The sequence below is a fragment of the Ambystoma mexicanum genome, chromosome 2p (assembly GCF_040938575.1).
Source record: "Ambystoma mexicanum isolate Mex_15411 chromosome 2p, UKY_AmexF1_1, whole genome shotgun sequence".
NCBI lineage: Eukaryota > Metazoa > Chordata > Amphibia > Caudata > Ambystomatidae > Ambystoma > Ambystoma mexicanum.
The window spans coordinates 964,217,542-964,239,657 of NC_090923.1; the positions used below are offsets into that span (position 1 = coordinate 964,217,542).

General features: G+C 41.7%; 1 protein-coding gene across 1 annotated transcript in view; it reads left to right on the plus strand.

The window, feature by feature from the left end:
* Positions 1–3,617: 3,617 nt before the first annotated feature.
* LOC138565974 (E3 ubiquitin-protein ligase TRIM39-like) overlaps positions 3,618–22,116 on the plus strand; it is a 244,132-nt gene continuing 225,633 nt past the window's right edge. Inside the window, exon 1 of the mRNA XM_069643059.1 lies at positions 3,618–3,692. Coding sequence (XP_069499160.1) covers positions 3,647–3,692 — 46 coding nt within the window. The 5' untranslated portion in view covers positions 3,618–3,646. The remainder of the gene's footprint in view (positions 3,693–22,116) is intronic.

Here is a 22,116-nt window from a genome sequence, read left to right on the forward strand (position 1 = left end):
CACCCAAGTATTTGACTGTTGTTGTTTCTAGTTTTTTCCCATCCAAAAAAATGGATAGTTGAGGATGTGGTGAGTAAGCTTTACTTACTCACCAGGGAAGGGAGCCATGACGGTCTGTTTGCTTTGATGCCAGAAATAAATGTTGAAAGGTAAAATGGATGCCAGAGAGCATGACAGCTCTATGCCTCTTGAGGTATGCCACTGCTGGGGAGCTTAGGCTGTGTTGGAGGAGTTAAGAACATTCTTCTCAGAGAGCGTGTATGACAAGTGAGTGAGGTGTACTTTGAATGATGTGTTCCCCAACAACAGGGCTCACTTGAGTTATCATTGACAGATGAAAGTAGTGAGTCAGAACTCTGATCTCACAGAGTGGGAGAGACTGTTGTATAAATGTAAATGTCTTGGTGGTGCTAGGTCCTTTTTGTTTTTTGGGGGGAGTATCTAATAAAACCTCTATGTGGCCATGCTTAGAGCCTAGGGATTACTGGTGCAAATCAGCTGGCGCTTCTGGAGCTCTACCCAGGAGAAGGTACAGGAGGAAACTATGTTCGGGCCCTTCCTCGGATAAGGTATCTTGGACCCTAACACTGAAGAAGAGGCACTGAACCATGGTTATGTTGCTATCATCAGGCTACTTCATGTAAAGTAAGTAAACATGAGGGATATAACACTTGCCAGTCCACAAACTCAAGGACTTTTAGGGTGGAATCTGCAATAGACAGTGCCCATGGTTATGATTTTGTTAGAACCATTGGGGTTCAGATAGAGAAACCTCTGAAGGCAAGTCATCTTCCCCGTTGTATTAATTAATGCTGCCTCATGACCCAGAGAAGGGAGTACAATGCTATCCCCAGCAGGAAACCACTGGAATAGAGCAGCATGGATAGGAAAGGTTATAGTACTGTTGGGGGTCAGTGCTCCCAGTGTTACTGGGTTCAGAGAGTGTTGTGGTTGATTCCTTGAAGCCCTTTTGTATGTGGCTATCCAATTAATAAATTACCTTTTGATACTCAAGACATGGGTGGACCATTATGTATTAGTATTTTTTTTTTGGAGAGTGGGATAGAATCCCTCTATAAAGAAAGCGGAGAAAAGCCACACAGAGAACATTTATTTTCCAAACACCTACCATGTAGGGCACCAGAGATCATTTAAAACTTTGGTCCCCTTGTTCCAGTAAGAGCAAGGGGTGGTTAGGACTTCTCCTGAATATCACAGTGATCCAAGACTATGACCTAAAATTGGCTAAATGGATACATGTAGGGGTTCACCTATAAACCCTACCCATGCATCTCATTGCAACGTATGGGGAACTTTTTCACATTCTACATTCTAGTGTCACTCACTCACCGATACACATGCATTCACACCCATAGTAAGACCCATACCTCAGGTTTCTCATGCCCACTCACAGCTGTGCACAGTGGCTGGTGCTGGCTGGTGCTGTATCAGTCCCCCATCCCATCCAAACCCTGAGCTAGGGAGGCAGTGTACTACCATGCAACAAATCCCTGTAGCACCAGCTATGCCCTAGTGGCTTAGAGAATGCGGGAAGAAGCAAGGGTAACCTTCTCTTCCCAGCCAAGCTGTTCTTCCCTCACCCTACATTGAGGTAGACACTGCAGGGACACGTTACAAGCCAAGGGGATGCTGAGGGGATTTATGTTCTGCATGCTCAATACTGAAGGCAGCTAGCTCCACTGGGATCCCAGGCGTGCTCCCCACAGTATCCTACCCTTGGGATGGAGAAAGGCAAAGGGACTGAAGTCCACGAAAGGCACATGTGGCAGCGGGGATAGAGTATGCAGGCAGTGGTGGAAATGTGCGCCCCACCCTGACAGCATTTAAGACTTTCTGCCTTCTAAAACGAGAAACCTCCTTAATGGACTTGCATGTGGGAGGTTAAGAGTATACCTCTATTTAAAATTGTACAGGGATCTATTTCATGCAGTTAAATCGACAGACAACCCCAATTCACCTGGATAGAGCATCTGTAGTAGCTCTCTTCAATGTGTAAGCAGGGTTGGTGAGCCATTGCCTGACAAACACTGTAACACCTGATGAGCCCCCCCACCATGTTATTCTTGACAGAATAATCGGTGATTTTGGTCAATGGGGCAAAGTAATAACAAGGGTGGAGGATCTAGTTTAGCTAGGCTATAAAATATATGCCAACCCGGCAATTTGTAAGGTGGAGCTGGATATTGAAATAAAAATAAAACCCCTGGCAGCTCAGATGAAGAAAATCCTGTGGAAATATGGGGGATTTTCAATTATCCCAGTATTGAAATTCTATCAGGCAAAGGTAATCCCAGTTTTGTTATATGGTCTGGAAGCTAAACCTCAGCTGTGGAACTCTACATGGCAAAAATGTGAAGGTCTACTGAGAAAACATGCTTTGGGACTCCCAATGAGATTATCGACAATCTTGGATTTGAGCTGGTCCTCAGATCCTTAAAATACGGTGGAAATTGATATCAATGCAAAAACGAAATATCACACCTCAGGATAACTCGCTCTATACAGATATGAGGATGCACCTAGGGGGCGAGATCAAAATCCCTTGAAAAGCTAAATCTACTGGTGAAAGAACTATTCTTAGGTGCTGCTATAGAGAGTAAACTGTTACAATAAAATCCAACAAAGGCAAAAAGAAAATGGGAGGAAATGGATTTGATCAATACTACTGAAAAAGTAAGATCAGGAACCAATCCAAACCCTCAGTAAACAATAGATCGAAAACTGGGTTTCCTGAGCAAATACCTAACTAAGTTTCCTGACTGGAGAATCAGGAACAAATTTCTAAGACTGAGGCTGAATATTCTACATACTGGCGAAGTGCTGGCAAGAAGAAGAATGGGGGATTTGGCTACAAACCTATGCCAGAACTGTAAAAGCCCAGAAACCAATCCATCAAACATCTGATGATGGAGTGCGAAGGAACTAGATGGGCTAGACAACAGTTCTTTAGTAAATTTGGTCATGATACAACATACTGTGTGCAAGATCAATTGTGGGAAATACTGATTGATGGCAGTCTCAGCAGAAGTCAATAGCAGTGATACAAATGCTGGAGAGCTGCAAGATAGGGCTTTAAGCCCATGTAAAGAAGGGGTAGACTGTTCTTTTTGGTAAACCCTAAATTGTATGATCCGGAATATGGAAGGTATAGTTTTTATATAGTTTTACTACTGTTTGGCCCTGTAAGCACTTCTAAGTACTTTAAGCACTTCTAAGCTATCATTTCCAATAGATTTAATGATTTTTTTAAAATCATTTGTACTCATTTAATTGTAACTGAATTGATGTCAAATTTTTGTTTTCTTTTATGTGTATAGTGGAAATATGAATTTGATGATTGTGAAAGGTTAATTTGTAACCATATAAAATAAAAATAACATAATCAGTGATTTTAGTGGCTATGAGTACCTACAAGGAGGATCCTGTTATTTGACCAGTGGTCCCTTGCTGGCCACTTGCCATTCTGGATTTGATGGTAAAATGCTTGGGGTTGGCTGAAGAGGGAGGCTGATCTGTCACACTGAGCTGTGTGATGTCATAAAACCTCTATGTGCTTTTTTAAAGTGGGCTTGTCACGCAGTGCCAAGCTGCAGCAGAGACACACAGATCCAGGCTCTTTGTCCAAATGGCGCTTCCACCCAAAGCTGTGGGAAATGCAACAGTGAAAGGAGGTAAGTGTACTAAAAGGGAGAGTGGAGGGGAACCCAAAGCGAAACATGTGAAGAGAGGCAGCAGAACAGATGGGAGCAAGGGTGAGGAGATGGGAACATTATGTTGTTCCATGTCATGAGGGATCAACTATGAGGCTCCACCTTCCACATAGCAAGCGAAGGAGGCATGTGGGGAGTGTGTGTGTTTACCCACCTGTTGTGTGTGTCTGGCACTACCTCATTTTCAATCAGGATTGGAGCATGGCCCATACCCACTGGCAGATATTTTACTTATCCTCCTACCAGTCCGCCCTGCTCTGACTAAATTGTATGTTACTGATAATCAGTGTCTCAACGTATTCCCTTTGGGAAAGAACATGACCTCCCTACGTATACATGACAGAATCCTTGCAGCATGGGTTTAGTAAACAAGTACACCAAAATCCACACAAACTACCACTGAGTGGTAATTTTTCTTTGTACGCAGTTACATGTTTGTTACTCTTATATTCTCTGCTTTCTCCATGTTCAAATACGTATTTAATGCGGATCCCTCTTGTCTGTTAAGCAGCTTTACAAATACCTTGTTCATGTGATTTGCTTGTAAAACCTTCAGGCACCTGTGTCGAAACCAAGGCCGGTTTAAAGAGATCCCTTGTAGTACCTAATAAAAAGTTGATCACTGGAGCTCATGCGATTTATATTATATCTAAGATTCGATATTTTACCAGCGTTGGGGAACACAAGTGCGTGGAGAGACATTTGTTGGAATCAGTGATTATGTAGATACTGTGCAAATAAAGTAGAAACGGCACGTCATGTCCTTACACAAAGTACCACTCTGGACCCACTGTACAACAAGGGCTATTTCAGATTTCGCAGTACTGAATCTTACCAATCCTGGAGTCCCATATTTGCAGCAGAATCATTGGTCATAGTGGCTGCGGCATTTCATATTCGGCAGATTATGAAAGGTAAATTGATTACCTCCAACCATGTATAAACTGCATCCAATTACATTCCTTTATATCGAGGCCAGCAGTTGGAACAGGCATTGATACAGAGCACATTTTATCTCATTGATGAATAATTTATTGTTTTAGCTGAAATAGGTGCTTTTTATTTGTCTCAGGAGGATAGCGCAGGGGCAACACACTCGCCTTGGAGCATTGGAAACAAGACAATGCGGAGCAATACAGGGTTTGGCCACGCTTAGAAACCTCTGGATTATGGGACTGTCCAAGAGTACAAGTCTTTTGGAAGGATGTAGTTGATAGAATTGATTTAATTTTTGGAATCAGTTTGCAAAGATCTGCGGCAAACATAATCTTGCTAGATATGTGAACACTAGAAAACACAATTTCTGGATTGGCTGTGATGGTAGCTATTAAGCTAATCCTTAGGATTTGGAAGACGAGGAAGAAACCTAATATTGAAGATTGGTTGGTGGAATTACAGGTTCTATCAAAGTATGATAAGGTCTCAATGAAGAATAAGGGTAAAGAGGTTTGAGAAAATGTAAGTTTACTCTCACCCTCCCCTTTTTTATTTATTTATTTATTTCTTTTTTTTCTCTTATTTGTTCGTGTTGTCTTTTGTGATGTTTAGTGTGGGTTAGTGAGTACTTTTGGTAATGCTTTATAATTTTATATTTCACATAGAGTGGTTAAGTTAATGAAGTATACGATGTGAGATGTTTGGAAACTTTGGTATTGAATGCTTATTGCAATATTTTATTGGATCTATGTGACGTTGTTATGAATGGCTGAAAATGTAATAAAGAGATAAAAAAAAGAAACCTCTTGGTATTAAGTGCGTTATAAATAACTACAATTACACTATGTAATTAATAATATGTTTCTTCCTCATATAAATGCGAAGGTATTATACTGTTTTTATAATAGTGTAGTGTGAAAGGTTGTTTTGACCACATGAACTTAAATAAAAAGAAAATAAATAAATAAAATAACTATATCGTCAGTGTAATCTTATGGGAAAAGGACCTTCTCCCGATTTCTGTGGGGATATCTCCCTCTCAAGGGCTTAATAATGTTGTCATGCCTGCAGGCCCCTCACGTATTATGAAGTATCCATTGCAGGCAGAGTTTGTCACGTGAATAGGCCAAGAGTAATTGTACAGGCATAGTATGGTTCTGCTTAAGGTCCATGGATGTTCTGTTAGGAAGCTCATTATTAATGTACCCAAATAAATGTATCAAGCTGATTTTCCGTATGAACCCCATTGTGTAAAACTCTATAAATCCAGTAAATGCTGTGCTCTGCTGCATCCTGGATCAGAGTGGGAAACCCTGCCGGTTTTTCTGTCTATTTCTGCACTGATTTATAGAAATAAACCTGTCTCTGCTGCACGATTTCCTTTATTGGATTTATTGGTGTGTTTGTACACTTGGTGCCGTCACTCCTAAGATTTGCCATGCTCAGCTGATATGGTAACGAGAGTAGCATACTACTCCCTTTCCAACCCCATGGCACACAAAAGAGTAATAGGCACAATTGTTTTTTTTTTATTAAAATGTTTTGTTTTTTTTCAAACCCTGTTCATTAATTCTTTTATCAATACAAAAATGTTCAAAATACTTTCCTCTCCAAAAATATTCAAGTTCCTAAAAATTGTTTTTAACATCAATATTCTTCTGTTAATACACGTGCAGTTCCTCCTTTGTCATTTGTTGCTATTATGTCAACCCAAAATTGAAGAATTCTAAATGTGAGGGCTTTGACTTCTCCGCTCAGAATTGTAGCCCATCGGTGTTCTGGGTCCATTTGGATCTTTGTTGGATGCAACATATCTCTAAACAAAAGTTTTTTTTCTTTCAGTGCTGTACAATCCATGATGATGTGACGAATTGTCTCTGGTTGGTCTCCTAGTAGACACAATCTACAGTAGGCCAGCTCATCAGGCAGTTGTTTAGTTTTGGCTAATATTTCTCGAGTTGGAAGCAGATTGAGGCAAAGTCGTAAAAACATATCTCTCATAGTTTTATTTCAAAATTTTCTGAGATATTTTGGCAGTTGGTTTAGCGCCCGTACATCGATGGCACAATTCAGTGCCAGTTGGTAATCTGTTTTTTTTTGTAAATGGTATAGAGACAATTATTTCTTTGGAGTCTTTTCTTAGTGACTTATGGTCAATATATCAGCATTTCTGTGGAGATTTCTTCATTCTCCATTATTTGTTTGCATGCTTTCTTCCATATGTTTAACGCAGTCTGGTTTTATGAAATTTGTTGTTGGCACAGAATTGCTATTGCTGGTATATCATCTTGTACCAGAGTCTTCCTAAACAGTGTTAGGAATTTCCAATTTCTTATGGTCTCTAAGGACTGTAATGCCAACTCAAATCTAATCCGTGCTACCGGAAATGTAGGGGGCAAGGACAATATTTTCCGCCAGATTAGGCCTTCTAGCTGATTCCATAGGTCACATGGAACATTCAACATAGCTTCAGAGCCGTAAGTTAAGATTGCTACTATTTTTTGCCTGTAAAAGGCGATGATTGGTTTCATGGAATAAGTGCCGTACTTATTATGTAAAATCTTACTCTGGCGTGCTAGTGATTCAGCTTTTGTCTTTAGATGTTGTACCCATTCATTTTCGCTTGCTGATTGATTAAGAAGAACACCCAAGTATGTAACTGTTGTTGTTTCTAGTTTTTTCCCGTCCAAAAAAATGGATAGATGTTTCTTCTTCCTATATGCCTGTTCGGTTAGTGACATCACTTGTGTTTTTTGAGTATTTATTTTAAGATAATTTTTCAGTGCATACAATTCTAGTTGTTTCATTCTTCTTTGTAAACCGATCTGAGTTTTGTCACAAATTACCAAGTCATCCGCGTACATTAAATACGGTATGTGGATGTTATTTAACTTAGGCGGGTTCATCATTATGTGGCATTGGCTGTCGGCAAAATCTGATGTATATAAGTTATGCATGGTTGCAGCCAAGGGACAACCCTGTTTGAGTCCATTCCACGTTGAGAGTTCTGATGATAGTGATCCATCTTGAGCCAATCTAAATCTTATTGACATATGTGTATAAAGAGCTTTAATTGGGTCGGGGATGTCTTTTGGGCATTTCCATTTGGTCTATTTCTTCCACAATTTTACTCTATTGACAGCATCAAACGCAGGTTAGAAGTCGATAAAAGCAGCATGGTTGGTTTTTAGATTCATGTTTCAATAGATTAGGTAGAATTAAATTGACGTTTATGCCTATGGGCCTCATTACGACCTGGCGGAATGGGTTTAACGGCGCCGGTAGAGCTGCCGGTGCTGTTAAACCCATTCCGCCCTATTACGAGGTCCTCTTGCGGGACCCGCACTGGACGTCTGGTCAGACCAGACGTCCTTTGCGGATCCCGCAAGGGAACCAGGGAGCTAACAAATGGCCCGGTATTTCCCCATTCAGGGGCCACGGACCCGGACCCGAGTTTGGAGGCAGCCATGCCCTTAAAGGGATAGTCCAGCAAAAAATGTTATTTAAAAAATAGATAGGCAAGATTAAAAAAAAAATACTAGCACTTTTTAAAAAAAAACTTCCTATGTAAAATTTTGAACTATTCAAGCTCAAAATTTGCAAAAGAAAGCACATGGGCGCATCCATTTTGTGAAATGGATGCCCGCCTGTGCTGGCTTTTGCTTTTGCGGCACTAATGAAGGAAAAGCCAGCCAGCTGTAGTAAACAAAAGCTACCGCTGGGTGGCTTTTCCTTCATTGGTGCTGTACGCGGAGGACGGGGACCGGAGACCAGAGCAGGAAAGCTGCAGCTGAATCTCGGTAAGTGCTCTCGTCTTGAGGCCCATGTCTTTTATAAATCCGGTTTGTCTCTGATCTATTCTTCCGGATATTTTTGCCCACTGAGTTAGTTTTCGCAAAAGAAGAGAGGCAAAAACCTTACCCAATGGGTTCAGCAACGCAATGGATTAATAATTTGAATAGGCCTAATTGAAACCTCTAAGGGGTTTCTACGGAGGGCCGTGCGTGAAGGTTATTTTCTCTCCTTGGGATGCATGAAAGCCCTATTTTTTTAATCTAAAAGGCAGCAGAGCAGACGTATTGGGAAATTTGGGATACTTTGATTTGGAAGGGGATGAAATTATAAAATTAGAGAACACAAGAGAAATAATAATATGAGAGGGGAGGGAAAAGATAGAGGGTAGCTGAAGATGGAACCAAAGGTAGGAGGGGAGCAAAGTGCAGATACCAAATAGGAAATTCAAGTGAGTAACTGAAAAAGGAAACCTTTAAAGAAATTAGAGGGTTTAACTAAAGACAAAAAACAGCAAAAGGGTTGTATTTTGGATGCCTAGTGTAACTGCATAAGGCTGCGTTTATGCTATAAAATGTCTTGTGATAATCTCTGAAAAGGAATATAAAAAATATTAGAAAAGAACAATCGAAAGAATGTGGGTTTCCAGAATGGGGCACTCGGCTGCATTATATTTACACCTGCTATCAGCTCAATCCATGTAACTATCTTGAAAAATGAAGATAGTTGTAAGCAATTCCCTGTGGAAGGTACCTTTAATTTGTCCAAACCTCTAAATGTACAGAGCTGCGAAAAGAGCTCCAACAAAACAAGAAGCAAGTAGCTCCTGAACAATGGAAAATATGTTTTGATTAGTTTTGGAGGCTACAAAACGCATTAGGGAATCATGAATGAGAGGTTTGAAAAATATGACTTATAAATTGAGGGACGAACAAATGTGACAGACATTGATATTGTTCAGAGTGACATGTTGTTGTTTGGAATATGTTAAAACCAATAAAATAAATGTTAAAAAAAATCAATATATTGAGGGACGAACTTCAGAAAAGGACAAATTGACAGAAAAAGGGAAGGAGACCAAAACAGGGGGAGGGTGCAGGGCCAGTTAGTCTCTCATTGCCGCGCTGTATCCTCTAAAAATGGCTGAGAATAAAACAGGAGGAAGGGATATGGGGGGGAAAATGGGAGGACATTACTGAAGTGCTAGGTGATCCAAATGCAAACCGCAAAGCTTCAAGTGATTCTGCATCAATCACACGATCCCAAGCCACACAACCACACAACAAATGCGGCCCCAAGACCTGACAGCTGGTGCACAGACAGGCCCAATTCAAAGCAGGGAGCCATTCATTCTTGCCTGGAGACTAGGTATAGACTTGCTCTCGAACTCAGACTGCTAACCACGGACGCATACATGGTAAGGCTTCGGACAGCAGAGCTAGTCCCCTATTTTGCACATCCTGCACAGTACATGGCTAGGCTTCAAACAGCAGAGCTCTCCCCTAAATGGCACATCCTGCATTGAACAATGTCATGGTTAGACAGGGCATCTATCCATCTAAGTTGTCCATACTGTACTGATCATGGTCAGACTTTAGACAGCAAAACTACGCCCCTTAATGGCCTGTACTGCAATTCCACTAAATTACGGCAGAGCATTCTACTAAATTTGATACTATAACCTAGAGGCTCAATATTTAGATAGCAGAGGTACCACCAAAACTGTCGAGGCCAGGCTTCATAAGAAGGTACAAAATGATCAAGCAAACAGAGGGAGCCCATACGGTCAAAACATATGCCTATGGTTAAAGCATCACTCTGACGGAAATGTTCTGGTTCTGCCACACCTGGTGACAGGTTGCTTGTGGGGAATTTCATGTTGGCGTGTGGTTGTGTGCACTGTGTGAGAGGAGGTTGAAGCTTGTGGCAGACAGCAGGTAAGACCACTGGTAAGAACAATGGGATGGAAACAATCAGGCATTCTGGCCACTGCCCTGATCAAGTGATGAAGACCTGACACATGCCATACTATGTGCTGCCCCAGATGGGCGTCGCCCCCGACCAGTAAACATCCCAGGAGGCCCCTGATCTCAGCAACTGAGCATCTTGGAGTGTGCTTTGTTGTGTCTCTCAGCCTACCAACCAACATAATACAAAAAAGGGGGGAATCTGGTAAGGGTGGACACTGCATCACACTCATTGGAGATTTTTCTACTGTGTATCGTCACAGCATGTCATAAAAAGTCAGGTGGGTGTGAAACATTATTGTGTTGTAACTAAGACGACTGAAATTGGTATTTCTAATTCATTTATGAGTGGACTTTTTTCTTGATATTCTGAGCTTTAATTGTTAGTTCACTTAAGCCAACATGTGTTTCTCGCACACCGTGCTTTTGCAAGGCAATTGTAGTTTCATGGTAGTAGTTACTTTTAGTTGGTGTAGTATCACATGGGGCTTTGGGTTACCCTCAACGTAGGGCAGTTATCAGCTGTAAGCCACTTTGGTTAGCATGTCATGTTTTGTATAGGCGTTGCCTTTGTTTCTGGGGAATTGGGATATCTTTCTTGAGAGCAGCATGCCACTGTATTCAAAAGGCAAGCGGATCAGGTTTTTTCTATTTTGGAGTTTTTTTTAGATGTTTGAAGGGTGAGCATGTTCCCACACTTCTCACTGAACTTGTACATCTTACTGGTAGATATTAGCACACAAATATTCATTTTTTATTTTGCCTCCAATAACCTGAACATCCTGTATCTTACCTATTAACCAAGCTTGCTCTACCATCGAAGAGGTCTAAATATACTTTCAGTATAGCTGTATTTAATTTATGTCCTTCATAGTTTCTGTATGCCCGAGCCTGGCAACTGACTGAATCAATATACCACACAAAAAGACCTTAAAGGTATTCCAGACAATGTGAAAGTGGGTAGTTCGCAAGTTGACTTTAGAATACTCTTGCCTGTGCCAAATGAGTTCTTCAATTAATGTCTTATTTAAGATCAAACAGTAGTCGAATGGCTAGCATTTTGTGCCAGAATGTGCCATGCCAGCATTGTCAGATATGCACCTGGTGTGAATGCCGATAGAGTGGGCCCTATTTCGAGACCTAATTGAGGCTCAGAAATCATTGATTCATAATTAACGCTTGTGCCTGTGAGAGTAATGAATAAAGCCCTGATTTGTGGGTTATATATCTTATGTCATATGTCAAAAAGGAACAATTCTTCCCATACATCCTGAAATCCTTGTTAGAACTTTTGGAACCTTGTTACTTTCACTGAAGCAGATCTATCAAATAATGAAAAGGTTGGGTTCCAGTCAGGGCCATCTTAACAGTTTCTGGGGCTCGGTGCACAGACAGCTTTGGGGCCCCCCTCAGAAATCCATGTCCTACTCCCACTCCCCTCAAAACCCATGTTGACCACTCACCCCCGAAACCCATGCCCCCTCCCAATGTGAAAAAAGAAGGGATTACATACCTTGAGACAAATTCAACAGATACTCGTCTAAGCTTTAAATAGATTATCTAGTTGTTAATAAAATATAAACATAATACATTTCTGTGATCTGTTTCCCCAAGAGTATCCTATATTAAGGACATTTCACTTTGTTTTTTCTTTAATCATATATTAATCTTGAAAGAAAAGAAAGGAATTTAAGCAAGCATTATTTAACAAAATGATAAGCTAACAGTTCAACTTGAAACATGTTTTCTGTATGAATGTGTATGAATGTGTCCAAAGCACAAGCACTTGGAAAAACATGACATGACAAGGCAGCACAGAAATGAAAAAAGCATGTAACAAACATCAGAATTCACTTAGCATTTCAGTGCATGCCCACAGTGAGGATATGTGTCCTACTGCCCAAGGCTAATGTGCCTGAAAGGCCACCAAGATTAAACTATATTTTTCCTTCTATATCTGCGTATTGCAATATCATGAATTATATCAGAAAAATCTATCTCTTGAACCATTTTAGACTCAATGCTTAACAGAGCCAAATAATTCAGTCTGGCTTGAAAGAATACAATTTTGTAGCTCACTTTTTATCAACAATGAATGCTCCCCACTGCAAACTTTTCACCATAATAGAGAGGAACATTCTTAATACAATTTCTAGATTTGGAAAAGTAGTGCCACGCTTATCATTTTTTATTTTCTTGTAAATACATGAAATTGACAGGATTTCTTCTTTTTCAAATGCATAATGCCTAAAATGCTGACAGTCAGAAATTAGGTCAGATTTCTCAAGATCTTGGTGGTAGTAAGAGGCCAGCTGTATACAATGTTCACACATTTCTTTTGCATCCATGTCTCTCAGGGTCATGAGGAATCAAAATCTATTGCTGATAACTTTTTATGCATCACCCCGTCTTGGTTAACCCATTAATTATGGTATCAGGTAATATTATCCCCACCAATAATATCGCCATATATATGGTCGTGGGGTAAGGCCATAGGCGATATTATTAGTGAGGATAATGTATGGGGTTATTGGGATCAGGGTGGCGGGGGTGTCCACCTTTTCATGAAAAACATTACAGGGGTTGTGGGGGTGTCCACCGCATATTCCATGGCTTAATATTGCCGGAAAAATATGGCGATATTTTTGCGGGGATATTAACACATGGAACCTTAATTATTGAGTCCGTGATTGGAAATTATGTTTCTATGTAAAATGTCTGCTGTTCTTGAAGGACAGTGTCACTAGCAGCTACTTCAAAGCTAGTTAGTTGAGAGCTTTGGTGTTTCACATGTTTACCTTGGTCACTGTAATCTGCCTCTGGAGCTTTTGCCTTTGCCTTGACTTCATATTCATCAAATGTGTCTCTTATTTCTTGTACATAAAACTTCAATGACTGGATGGTGTTATCTGCAACAGAGAGGTTGATATCTTCTTTCTGAACTGTTTTGCTTGTTTCATTGAAACGTAACAGAATGTAATTCCAATGGTCAGAAAAATGGTTTCCAGCTTGTTTCTTTTTTTAAGAAGACGTAGTGCATCATGTGTGGTGTCTTTTGTTTTCTGTGTTGTCACTATTCAGTGAATCAAGAGCAGCTTGAATTCTTTCATAGCCATCACACAGAGCATTGACTGCATCAGAATTAGCTGACCATCTAGTGTCAGACAAGCACTTCACAATCGTGTTAACTGCGCCTACAGAAGATGCCAACACATTCCGGCAATGAGTGGAAGCAGAAACAAATGTGTAAAAATGTTGAACACAGTCAAAATAAGAAACTACCTGCATGCTGCATTCCACAGCCTTGACACCAACTAGACTGAAGGCATGCCCTGCACATGGAACATAAACAGCACATTTGTTGATCTCTTTTATCCTTGCCTGCAAGCCTTATTAGTGTCCTGCCATATTGGATGCATTATCATATGACTGGCCATGACAATCTGATATGGGGATACCTGCCCCTTCCAAGAACTGGACGACAACATCTGCATGGTACTCTGCTTCATGGCCATGAATTGGGAGAAACTCCAGAAATCTCTCCTTTGGTGCATCATCCTTTGCATATTGCACCATAAAAGTCAACTGATCGATGTGACACACATCTGGAGTGGAGTCCACGCTAAGTGAATAATACTTTGCTTCTCTCGGTTCTCAAACAATTGCGGAGAAAATCTTTTTGCTCATCAGTGTGATGAATTCTTCACAAATATTTGCTGACAGATAAGAGGGATTTCCCGTACCAGCATTTTCATAATTTTTGATTTGTTCGTCCAGTAAGGGTACAAATTGGATGATCAGCTCCAAAATCCCTAAATAATTCCCATTGTACTGTGATCCCATAATCTGATTATAGCCTCGGAATGCTAGACCCAGCGATGACATGAACTTTACAACTGCTACAACTCTTTTAAGCACATCCCTATGCGAGAACAATGTTCATAAATGCGGGAAGATGCCTGCTTCCCGGCATTAAAACCAGCTGTACTGAATGAAGAATCAGTACTAGAAAACAAACGGCAGACAAATCAGTAAACGGAACCTTGTGATGGGGAGTATAACAACCATACGCTGTTTGCAAGTTCACCGTTCTGCATTTGCTATTTAAATACTGCTTGTGTTAAGCATCTTTTTGTTTCTTGGTCACCAAGATCATAAACACGGGCTGACTCGGAAGAATTGCTGTTGAGATTTTGACAGGCTGCCGAATCCTTTTTCATCCAATAGTACTGTAAATCGTTTGTTATAGGATCCCGTAGTGCAGGACCTGTGGAAGAACATGTGCTGCTTGCTGATGTTGTTTCCAATATTCCTTCAGGCTGGTTGTCATCTCCTTCTCCTCCTGGTGCAGGGGAATGCTGCTCAGCCACAATTTGTAGATGACCACTGCTAGATGAAGTGGGAACAGCAAATACCCCCTCGTGGACTCTTCTATGGCCTCATCATGCACCTCAATGTGCTCACTTTCGCATTGTGATTGCTCCTCAAAAGAAGTATTACTACTAGATGATTTTGATTGTAGAGAGAAAAAGGAAGACACTTTTTGTTGATCACCATGCTTCTCTTTTCTTTCTGCTTTATTCCTTTTTGCAGCTCCACTTTTATACGAACACATCATTGTTAGATTGTGTATTGATGGGCTTTTCTTTCTTTGCTAACTCTTAACTTAGCAGGAGCTGAACATTTCATTCAGAGAGCGGACTTGAAAACCGCTGGCTTGTGGCATCTTGTGCTCGTGGCTTGTGAAAATGAAAAGGCAGAGTAAAATGGAATACTCTTAGTTCTATGCTGTACTTTTGAAGTTCAAAACATGCCATGAATTAGAATATGGAGGTAAGGGTCCTCCATATCCCGGCTAGTGTGGTGATAGATCTACATGAAAATGGGCATAATCCTTAAGGTTTGCTTAGCTCACACTCTAAAGGATTATTATTAGAAGACAATGTTTTCAAATGAAGATGGCCTGGAGACAGTAAGGGTGATTATACACCTCTCTGCAATTACCAGTTGCCTCTTCTTTGCCTGTTAATCACTTCTTGGAGTGTCAGTGCAAAACAAACGTCAATATCTGAGAAGACCACATTAGGTGGCTGAGCCCCACTTAAGCATGGTCAATAAATGAAGCCCAAAAATACGTGTTGTCTTCTAGACTTCTCCCTCCGGCAGCCTGTCATTCTCCCCGTTGTTATGAGCCATCATACCTCGTTAAAAGCCCTTGCTGTGCTCAGGCCTTTAACTTGGTCTTCAGGGCCCATAATTCCCATCACGGCCCTCGGGCTAGGGCTATAAAGCTATATTAAATTAATCGCCCAGCGCTGATAGCTTTTCTTACATATAAAAAAGGCACAATTGTGAATGCCTTCGCACTAAGTAACAACATTTACGTTTATTAAATACCCAGGAATCCTTAAAGGACGGATGGTCACAGGATTTGCCCTTTGTGCCAAAAGACGTGCAGGTATAATTATCAATTTTGCAATTATATATTGACATCCCCATAAATGACAATTAAGGACATGGTGTCACAGGAGTGAGTGAAAATAGTCTTTGATACTGAAGTCTATTTGTCATAGAAAATTACATCAAAATAAGTTGTATTGAGTAAGCCAAGAGACTCATAACTTTGTGATATACATATGAATGGACATTTTTTATAATACGTAGCAACTTATAGATGGAGAACCTTCATTTATCAGCCCTTCATCTTTCAAGGTCAATAAGTCTGGTACAACAAATTAGTTATAATAACTTCATTCCGTATTTAGGTTGCGGCCTGACTGCACTGACAGCCCACTTAATATTAAGCTTCAGTTGTACATTGAACATGTCAAATTGGTTCCTAGCTTGGGCGGCAAAGCCGCAGACACAAATCGCTCTTTAAACAAAGACCACTCTTTGATACTCAAGTGCTGCCCTTTTTAGTTTGGACCCCTATAAGATGAAAATATTGCACTGGCGCACAGGGAGGAATTGCAAATGAGGAGGGACAACAGTCTCTGTAGGTGTTGTTTGGTTATTTGCCCACCCATTGCCTGCCATGGCCATGCTAATCCCTATGGCCATTGCCACCCACTCCTGCCTCTGCCAGCCCAAAACACCTCCTCATGGAAACTCAAAATGCCTACCAGGGTTTGTTCCAAGCAGCCTTCTGAGAGTTAATGACTTAATTGGAGTTGTACACACACACACACTGACACACACACTACAATGTCAGAGTAGGAATTAATTCAAATGTGGTGATTTTATAATTCTATCACAATACAGAAATGTTGCTTTCCCTATGAAAAAAATGTGCACAAAATAACATCTGTTAACATAGCTTATGATCCAGCGAGCTTCTCCTCCTGCAATTACTGCTGTCAACAGTCAAGCTGCCTTGTGGCGAGCAGGAGACTTACTTGCTGACATAGTTTGCACATAATAGCACAGGCCACTTCACAGTCGAAGAGCTGGGTGTTTATCAGTCCCCATGCAGCACTTCCCATAGATAAGTTAGTCGAAATTAGTCGAAATTAGTCTGAGCTATGGGGAGCAATAGGGAGGCACAGTTATGAAGCAAGTTTCCATGGGTGAGATAGGTTTAGAAGGATCTTGCCCCAGATTGGTCACATGCCAGTCCGATAGCACAGCGAGTAGAGCACTTGCTTTGACATCCCTGCAGAGTCTACTGACCCAGTTTGGAATCCCGGCAGGGCCAAACTCAGCCATTCATCCTTACACCATGGGTAATAATAAGCAGCGATCAGATACCTGAGGGTTTGTAGCGCTATATAAATACAAAATTATTATTATTATTACTTCTCTGCAGAGTGGGCAGATGTCCTTGTTATGCACTAGCTTCTCCTACCCTGTACTGTATCCAGTGTGCACACTTGGAAAGTTCCTGACTTCAACGAAGCTGGAAAGGGCCTGATTTTTATATGAAGGCATACATAATTGTAGAGGACCCGAAAACTGTCAGCATCCTAGCCACAGTTTTGTTTTGCCCTGTCCTCTTCCCTGAAGCTGCCCTTGCCCATCTTATGGTGCGGCTAGAGTCATGGAGTCAGGAGAGGAAAAGGGGCTTGCTTCCCTCATGGGTCCCTGTACCATGTTCCAGTGCACCCTCATACTCCTGAGCCTGGTTTGAAGAACATACATATACAGTTAAAGGGGTGCTGGAGACCCAGGGTGAACTGAGCAGTGCTCCAGTTTGCTGTCCCCTACGCAACAAATTCCATATCCCAGCTGGACTATTAGTTTGTGTGCGTGAACTCGGAAAATGTGTTCATTGTTCCACAATTTTTGGCTTGGTTAATGCTTGTTTTTTCCAAAGCATTAATGTGTGTATGTTGTCACTTTTCTTGTTACTAAGCATGGGGTAGTAGTTGTAATGTGATGTCTGTGTGGCCATTGTGTAATTCTGTATGGCCTACATTGCCTCCCGAAATTCAGTACCAGGGCGCCCATCGCCCATCTGTTCAAGCAGCTTTTGTGCTGAGGAGGGGAAAAATGCAAGCATCCACAGGCACAGTGATTTGCTTTCACATCCCCCCAGAAAAAGCTTAGAAGTCTCTCCCACCTGACAAGGCCCTCTATAACACATTCGATTTTCCTTTTATTTACATTTCTAGATGCAGATGACACTTGCACTCTCCAACAATCCGTCCAAGCCCTGAAATAGCAGCACGGACGATGCAGCAAAGTATACCTGCAGCACGCCTGACTTCCCTGTAGCATGCATTTCCCTTACAGGTATTGCCTGATCCCGCCAAGCAAAACAATACAAATGCACCTTGGTCCTAATTTCAGACTGAGGCCTATTCAATCAACTTGATTTTTTGAAAACATCACAAGAATCCGGATTGAATCCCCACAGTAAGGAATACTAACCACATTGGGAAAGCCCCCACCCTTCCTTTGCACCCCTTGCTTGAGGGTGAGTTGCAGCACTTCGCCTTATATATTTTTTAACTGGATCTTATTTGTTTTTGCATTGATTTTAATTTATGTTCCCAATTTCTTTTTAAACCTCACCAGGGGACTTTTTGGCCCTGAGGAAGGCGATGACTAAAATTGCCAAAACACTCAGCTGAAGTGCATCTATTTTACATGTGCTTCAGGCTTGTTCCTTAACTTGTTTGCATCCACGTTGATTTGGGGCCACCCTGGCCCAATTTCCTTTCTTTAGGCTGCTATTTCTCATTTAACCTAAAACACCCGTTCATGCTTATATATCCTACCCCCCTTCTCTGTACACTGGGAGCAGTCGGGATACTTTCCTCTTCTATGTACATCATGACGCTATAGTTCATTGCCATGATAAAATGCTTCCTTGAAGAAGTGAACAGATGTTAATAAATTGATAAATGTCTGTATTTCTAAATATTGTCAAATAAGGTATAAAGGAAACTACCTATGAATAAAAATAAAACACTCATAACTTCTTGTGCCCAGTTAACAGTGTCTCTTGAATTAATTCAGACACCAAATAATAAAGGTTCCTACAAATTGTATGTCTCCACCGGGAACAATTTCTTGTTCTATAAGAAGTCTCTCCCAGCCAGGCCGGGGCAACCCCTCTGCGCTCTCTCCTCAGGAACCCATCTGCTTCGCCTATGATTGAATCTGCAACTTTGCAATTGACTCTGGACTTTGCCCCTCAGTTTGGCCCCTTTTTCTAACCTCCAGCATACTCCTTAATCAGGGGCCTATACATAATGACGTACTTCAACACCTTCACCGTGCTGCCCACACTACCCAACTAGCGAATTTATTTATTTATTTATTCATATTTGTTAAGCGCACAACAGCCCTTAGGCAGCGTGGCGCTGGTTACAGACAATAAGAAAAACTTAGTTATAAGTACAGTACAGTCCTAAATAACGTTCACACATGAGTCGGAGAGTAATGATTTGTGCTCATTGTTAGTTGAAGAGTGCTGTTTTCAGATTTCTCCGAAAAACCGGGAGTGAGGTTTCCGCTCTAAGGGAAGTGTGGAGCGAGTTCCAGAGCTTAGGGGCTAAGTAGGGGAAGCCTAGCCTTCCTCCATTGGTTCTGTTTATGTGTGGGATAGTGAGTTGATTCATGTACAGCGATCTAGTGGGTCGGGCTGAGGTGGGTTTGAGTAATGTTTCTGACAGGTATGAGGGTGCTGTACGGTTGATGCACTTGTGAGTCATAGTGAGGATTTTAAATGTGATGCGGTCCTTGACTGGGAGCCAGTGAGCTGACTGTCGTGCTTGAGAGATGTGGTCTCTCCGTGGAATGCTTAAGGCTGCTCTAAGCGCGTTGTTTTGAATGACTTGGAGTTTGTTTAGGTTCTTGGTAGAGGTGTCTGCTAGGAGAGCATTGCAGTAGTCCAGATTTGCACCTATGGTGGCTCTTGCCATTGAAAGGCAATTGGGCTTAGGGTTTTATGGCGTTGATAAGTTTAATGCTTAGGGCTGATGCTGAGGCGATTGCATTGACATGCTTATCCATGGACAGCGTGGCGTCAATGTGGACCCCTAATGTTTTTACGGAAGATAGAACGGGGATGGTGAAGTGGTCAATGCTAAAGTCTGAGTAGAGGTTGTCAAGTTTAGATAGTGTGGACTTTTGACTGAGGATGAGGATCTCCGTCTTATCTCCATTGAGACAGAGGCCATTCTCCGCCATCCAGGCTTGAATGGTAGCATAGATTTGCTTTAGAGCTGCTGAGTCTATGTCGTAAGAGCCGGACAGAGGTAGTACTACTTGCGTATCGTCTGCATAGTTGGTGTATGCGATCCCTAGGGCATCGAGTTTATACCTTGAGTGAATCGGTTGCCCCAAAATCTGCCCTTTTTAAGTACAGTAAAGCATGAAGGCTTGTATCCTTTTAAAACTACACATGAATGCAGGATGCAAAGTGTCTGCATATCTTCTGAGCAGCCAAAAGCAGCACGGGTGCGTCCCTCGTTATTAAATAATAAACATCATAGCAAAGGCTTGCTGCACCCGAGACCCGCTCACCTAGAGTTCAACTCTAGGTCACCCGGGCACCTGCTCTCGGGTCGAGCTTTATGTTTAAATGCATGCGACACAATACAATGTGTGTGCACTTGCTGGAACAAGAATCATTGAACACACAGGTAGTTCTAATAACTTGCACCAGAAAACAAGTTCCTTTTTTTTACCAAATCCGAGCTTCAAGCATGTCACCTGCCCCCAGACCTCAACCTCCAGCGCAGCGCGGCCAGCGTGTACAATACACTGACTGTGTCCTGGCCCTGCTATATTGGCATGCCACGCTCAAAAATAAGAAATACCAACAACCATCACCATGATAATTCATATTAATAATAAACCCACACATTGGACCATTGGTACACACGGCGCAGCACAGTTCTGAGCCTCCAGATTCAGAACTTCCTCAGTAGACTGGGTGGAGGGGGCTTGGAGGCCGAGGTAGCCCAGGTTAGGCCAGGTATGGATGATTAACCTCGGGGTGGGGGGGCCTCCTAAGAGCAGCAACAGCACATGGGGCCTTGTGCCGAGCTTCACAATGCAGATGGAAAGAGCGCCTTGAAGAGGACAAGACAATTTAGAATCGAACTAAAACACCATTGGCTCATGGAAGCTGCTGCATGCATGGCAACAGGCTTTTGATTCCTCATTAGTTGATGTGTTGTGGGACAGTGGCAGAGCCAGGACAACAGGAGACTGATCAATAATAATAGTTTTTTTCTTGTCATCAAATTTGTTCCAGTCAGACACACTGGCACTAGGGGAGTGATCAAGTGGCCGTAAAATGCCTGTAAAGTAAGAGCTGTAATTAATGCTGGTGGGCTGTGGGCACTGGCAGAGCAGAGCAGCAGAATCCTCCAAGACTTGCTCAATCAATTACATTGTTGAACTTTAAGTCACTGGAGTGGAGTCCACGCGTGTACACTTTGATAAGTTGCTTGCAGGTGGCTTCTCCCTTCTCCACGTTGAGTGATCAAATGCAAAACTTGAAGGAGTTGCATGTATTTTAGGAATAGCTTAGTCTGTAAACAGTCTATAAGCAATTTCCTACTCTAGTATTCTCTTCTGTGGAATTGTTAACCTTTAGTGTGTCTCTTTACTCTAAGCATTGTGGAGGAAGAACATTTAAAGAAATACTGTTATAAGATGGTATGCAGCAAAGTGAAATGGAATGAGTAAAACCGCTTTAAGATAAAAAAACCCATGCAAACGCTGCTATGGTAGTCAGGCCAGGCCTATAATGTTACTTTGGCCTGGTAAGAGAGGCGACTCCATGTTTTCAGTGAGATGCTCCCTCTGTTCACATACTTCCACTTGACACACCAAAGCGAGAATTCTCTTGCCAAATTACAGATATTTTTTTATGAACTTGCACTCTTATAATTGGTCCAGTTCTAGCTGGAAGACACTGCTCTGTAGCAGAGGCTAGACAAAGCTGATATATATCAATTGTAATGAGCTACAGCTGCATATCACGTATGGGTCTCCCCACACAAGAGTTTAAGGAATGACAGAATTATGGGTTCCTCTTTGAGGTTTGTAAGATTAGCAGGAAGCAGTGAGTTTACTCCCTTCGATTATCTTAATGAGCACTGTCGTGGACACCGTTTCCGAGGATTCTCTGTGTCTACATATAAGAACTCCTATGTTTGGGGAGGGGCATGTCCATTTGGGATTTGTTTGTGGCGACCTGTCTTATTCATGTGTGCCTGCTTCCATGG